Below are 5,629 nucleotides of genomic sequence, written 5' to 3' on the forward strand. Positions count from 1 at the left end.
ACTTTATTTGTACAAAATGCAGTACACCTGCAGATACTATACTAATGTTACTTCCACAAAATGTATAAACATGTCCACTCATTTGCAACCAAGTCAAGTCAAATCAATAAAAAAAAAATTCAAACCTAGGGTTACATGATTTTTTTTAAAATTGCAATAAATACGACAACAAAGATATGTAATATTAAGACACAACACTTCTAACCGACTGTTTAAGTTTGTAAATGTAAAATCCTTCTCATTAAAGCGAGTATGTGCACCGGCATACATCAGCGTAAACACATTTAAAGCATGGCTGCTCCTTGTACATAATACATATGTTTTGTGGAATAAATCATGTAAATGGGAAATACTGAATGTGCGAAATCAATTCAGCAACAAAATCATGCTACTCCGTTCAGAAAGCAGGCTGTTATTTTATGTATTAACTAAATGTTATTTATTTGTGTATGTGTCCGAGTGGAAAGATGCTCCTATCAACTATCACATATTCACAATCCAGAATACAGATTTAAACACAATTAAATGTCTCGTTTTGTGAGAAAAAAAACCACAAAAACTTTTCAAATATATAACCTTTCTTACTCTTTTTGCTGCGGCACTACGAATCCAGAGGCATAATTCAAGTAAGTCAAGTCAAGAAGATTCCTCACACGGAGAGGATGGTATCTTTAAAGGCACAGTGCAGCTCACAGCCTTCGTTTTGCGTTTTTGTTGCAGCTGAGTGCATTTACAGTTCAAAAATCCTCCTATGGTAGTAAAACAAACCCAAAACTACCCAACGACGACATCTGTGAAGCTCGACAGTTTCTTGTTCACGCGAGTGCATAAATTAACCTAGTTATCATAGTGGTGTTTGGTCGGAGTTCGATTCAACTGAGTGATTCCGGCCTCCATTTTGTTTTACACAAACTCATGATGATCATCTGACATAGTTTGCTAGTGACGTGTCTTTTTGTGCATGATGTGATCTACCTGATCTAAATTTAGATCCAAAAATAGGTCAAGACCAGCCGGGACAGAGTCCGAAATTAATTCGTAAAAAAAATCGCAGTTCTTGACTCTTTGGGTGCAAGTCAATGAAACTTGGTAGTTCTTCTAACGGATAGCTGCCTGAGGTATGACTAAAAGCCCCAGGGGCTCCGTGCACCTGGATTTGACAAGTTCAGTACCTTTAAACTCAGTGTACGGCAATGAGAACCACTTTAAAGGAAGTACCAATCGCTACCAGGGTATATGACGATCCAGAAAGGCAGCGTGTAATCCTCTGCTATTGGCACAGTGCGACACAAAAGGGACCGGCACGGTTGGTCTAGTGGTAAGGCGTCCGCCCCGTGATCGGGAGGTCGTGGGTTCGAACCCCAGCCGGGTCATACCTAAGACTTTAACATTGGCAATGTAGTGGCTGCTCCGCCTGGCGTCTGGCATTATGGGGTTAGTGCTTGGACTGGTTGGTCCGGTGTCAGAATAATGTGACTGGGTGAGACATGAAGCCTGTGCTGCGACTTCTGTCTTGTGTGTGGGGCACGTTATATGTCAAAGCAGCACCGCCCTGATATGGCCCTTCGTGGTCGGCTGTGCGTTAAGCAAACATACAAACAAACAAACAAAAAGGGTCCCTATAGCTGCCTTGGCCGTTATCACTTTTTGCAGGTCAGCTAGAGTCAGTCCTGATTCGATTGGTCAAATCGCCATATGGGAACTGAAATGGTAATAGATGGCGATAACAGAAAGACAGCATGTAAACATGTGTGTTCGCAAAGTAAGGCATGCGCAAAAAGAACCCATTCTTCGCAAAGCCTTTTAAGGCACACCTCTGAATAATCAAAAATTATCATTTGAAGTATCCTTGATTCAAGCGAGGCAGCATTTAACCTTCGCCCGACCGAATTATCGACTACACACGGAAGACATCGTGGGGCCGTGCAGACCCATGCTTCTCAAAGAAGGAAAAATATGCATACCCTTCCGTAGACCCATGCTTTCCAAAGAAGCAAAAACGTGCATCCCCTTCCGTAGACGCCGTGGTTAAATTTCCGCGAGAAGTAATTACATTAAATTATTAATTTAATTATTACCGTGCGGACTAAAGCTTCTCAAAAAAGGAAAAACGTGAATACCCTTCCATGGCCGTCGTGGGACCGTGTGGACCCACATTGTTATGTATTAATTTCGCTCCACGCGACTTGCTTATTAACTCCAAAATTAAACAGATTGTAGAAAATGATGTTTAGAGCCAATACCTGAAGGTTTGTGACTTCTCTCCTTAATGTTTATGTAAGTTCCTTCAGTTTGAGAAACATGGGTCCGCACCGGCCCACGATGTCTTCCGTGTGTAGTCTAAATGTGACCTTTGTTTTTTTAATTACTTCTCGCGGAAATGATCTTTTAGGACATAAGAGCGTTTTAGGTGTCTGAGGCATTCTTAAAAGCTCATTAAAAAAAGTCCAACTGGTTTAAGAGATATTTGCAATTAAACACCCTTCTGGGTCCACACGGACCCACGACGACCGGCGAAGGTTAATCATGTGCGTTGGCGGATTACGACCGTGTAAACGGTCAGAAATGAACCGTTATTGTCAAATTCTTTGTTAGACATACCGCGCTGCCAGACTACATACTAACCCATTAAGGCAGCACACAGCTATGTGTGTTCGCGAAGTACGACATGCTCAGAGGTGAACCCTTTTTCACGAAGTCTTCTGAATAATGCAATAAAAATCACTTTCAGTATCCCTCAGTGCCAGACTACATGGCGATCCAATTAGGCAGCATATAATCTTGTGCATTCGCAGAGTACAACTTGCTCAACATGGAACCCTTCTTGACAAAGTCTTTGAGATACACAACTGTAGGCCTGCCAGGAATCTTAAACGCCGCCCACCAACCGAACGTGCCTACAGTGCGTATCATGTGATCCGTCATGGATAAGATTTGCATGTCGACTGTTGGCGAAGAGTTCGGTTCGAGAAAAATCACATCGTCGTTGACAGGGTGGATGTTCTCCGCACTCCACAGGCTGTCCTCACCCAGGACAACGAAGAGTACCCGAGAGAACCTCTCCCGGAAGTACGTCATAGATTTTTTGAAAAACTCAGGCGGCGCCGTCAGGTAGCCGTGTCTTCTCAACGCCTTTTTAGCGAGGTCTCCTCTTCGGTTGTGAATCCCAACCAAAGTTGTGTTTGGATAAGCTGTTTTAAGTCGGGAAATAACGACGGTGGCGCTTTGTACGATTTCGTCGGAGAAGGTGACTGCTTGTCTTATCTCTTCTTGAATTCCGTCAAAGTACACCCAAGATTGAAAGTAGTCGAACAGATTGTAGTCTTTTCCCTTCTCTAGATCTAGCAGGTGGTTGTCATACCGGCACAAGTATTTCTCCCATTTTTTCTTTGCTGATTTACATCTGGCTTTTAATTGTGCAGAAGTTCTGTTTTGCACTGGCGGGTACTTCAGGTTTCCCAGCAGTTGTCCGTTGTTTGGGAAGAAGAAGCTTCTGTTCGTGGTGCGAGCTATGCCGAGGATTGAAGCATATTCAAAAAGATGATTCCCCAATCTTCCGGGGGTAAAATGATGACAAATCATAGGTTTCCCAGGGTCTGAGGTGATGATAGACTGCAGTGCTTCGCTAGGATGGAGCGATGTATCATTTGCCTTCGTAGAGTTGTCAAGTTTGGTTGACATATTTGAAGGAGCAGAGATTTGGACAGACGGAGTTGGGCTAGAGACATGTCTGGTTTTATCAATGGGAATCTGAATATTAGTTAATTTTGTTGAGATATTTAAGGCAGCTGTGGCATTGGAAAGGCCAGTGTTGTGTGTTGTGCCAGAGAGGTTGACTGATGTGTTGGAAGCCATCAAGCTCTCTGGTGTTCTGTGCACTACAACTTTGAGCAGTCCGTCTTGGTTCACTGTGGCACTGCGGAAGGGACCTCTGAAAAACAAACCAGAATTAATTCTATTTTGCTCTTATCTGTCTTTATTTTGACACTGACCGTCTTTGAACACGTATCATTCATACCAATCAATGGAATTGTACACATACTTGATTCAAGGACGTTGTTCGCAAGCTTCAGTAAGAAAGCACTTACGTTCATTGCAGTTAATTTGCCCTGCATCTTCTTCAAAAGATATAGTATCTATATAGTTTTGCAGCGACATTTCCTTGGAAAGTTCAAAGGGCATTCACTGTGCTATAACTTAGACACACCTGCGATGATTTTCTCGAAAATGAGACGTACCTGTGCTAATTAATTGAATAATTTATTCGGGAACGGTTTCCTTCATCAAACCTGTCAACGCCCCTATTTCCGTTCGTCGACATATCTTACTCAATGCTGGTGGGTTTGTATTCATCTCGACAGACGAAAGCTGTAATCTAGGAATTGCTTGTACATTTCATGCTGTACGGGGCTGAAAGGTGGTACACATTGTTAACAAAGACACAGCCCTGAAAGTCAAAACAAGTCGCGTAAGGCGAAAATACAATATTTAGTCAAGTAGCTGTCGAACTCACAGAATGAAACTGAACGCAATGCCATTTTTCAGCAAGACCGTATACTCGTAGCATCGTCAGTCCACCGCTCATGGCAAAGGCAGTGAAATTGACAAGAAGAGCGGGGTAGTAGTTGCGCTAAGAAGGATAGCACGCTTTTCTGTACCTCTCTTTGTTTTAACTTTCTGAGCGTGTTTTTAATCCAAACATATCATATCTATATGTTTTTGGAATCAGGAACCGACAAGGAATAAGATGAAAGTGTTTTTAAATTGATTTGGACAATTTAATTTTGATAATAATTTTTATATATTTAATTTTCAGAGCTTGTTTTTAATCCGAATATAACATATTTATATGTTTTTGGAATCAGCAAATGATGGAGAATAAGATAAACGTAAATTGGGATCGTTTTATAAATTTTTATTTTTTTTTTACAATTTTCCGATTTTTAATGACCAAAGTCATTAATTAATTTTTAAGCCACCAAGCTGAAATGCAATACCGAAGTCCGGGCTTCGTCGAAGATTACGTGACCAAAATATCAACCAATTTGGTTGAAAAATGAGGGCGTGACAGTGCCGCCTCAACTTTCACGAAAAGCCGGATATGACGTCATCAAAGACATTTATCAAAAAAATGAAAAAAAAAAAGTTCCGGGATTTCATACCCAGGAACTCTCATGTCAAATTTCATAAAGATCGGTCCAGTAGTTTAGTCTGAATCGCTCTACACACACACAGAGACACACACACACACACACACACGCACATACACCACGACCCTCGTTTCGATTCCCCCTCGATGTTAAAATATTTAGTCAAAACTTGACTAAATATAAAAATGGTGCGCTAGTGCTTCTCAAAATGTACTACCCAGAGAGCAAATTTTACTCGCAAAACCAACCATTTGTTTCAGCAACGTTACTCGCCTTTGGCGAGTAGATGAACATTTTTGCTCACCAGTTACTTGTTTCTACTCTTGAGTAAAATACTCGCTACTTTCAGGGCTGTTGGAGCATATACAGTTTCAAAAAACTACCCAAAACAGTATTTCAGATAGCACTAATTGAACGGTCAAGCAATAATTCTACGGCGTTCCTCTTGTTGTGTCATCATTTCAACTCCTGATTCGAAC

General features: G+C 41.4%; 1 protein-coding gene across 1 annotated transcript in view; it reads right to left on the reverse strand.

The window, feature by feature from the left end:
- LOC138957129 (galactoside alpha-(1,2)-fucosyltransferase 2-like) overlaps positions 1 to 4,321 on the reverse strand; it is a 4,331-nt gene extending 10 nt beyond the window's left edge. The window contains exons 1-2 of the mRNA XM_070328296.1: positions 4,290 to 4,321; positions 1 to 3,931 (exon numbers count right to left, since the gene is read on the reverse strand). The exon at positions 1 to 3,931 is cut by the window's left edge and continues 10 nt beyond it. Of these exons, the coding sequence (XP_070184397.1) occupies positions 2,749 to 3,931; positions 4,290 to 4,321 (1,215 nt within the window). The 3' untranslated portion in view covers positions 1 to 2,748. The remainder of the gene's footprint in view (positions 3,932 to 4,289) is intronic.
- Positions 4,322 to 5,629: the final 1,308 nt, after the last annotated feature.

This window comes from Littorina saxatilis, linkage group LG2 (genome assembly GCF_037325665.1).
Source record: "Littorina saxatilis isolate snail1 linkage group LG2, US_GU_Lsax_2.0, whole genome shotgun sequence".
NCBI classification, from domain to species: domain Eukaryota; kingdom Metazoa; phylum Mollusca; class Gastropoda; order Littorinimorpha; family Littorinidae; genus Littorina; species Littorina saxatilis.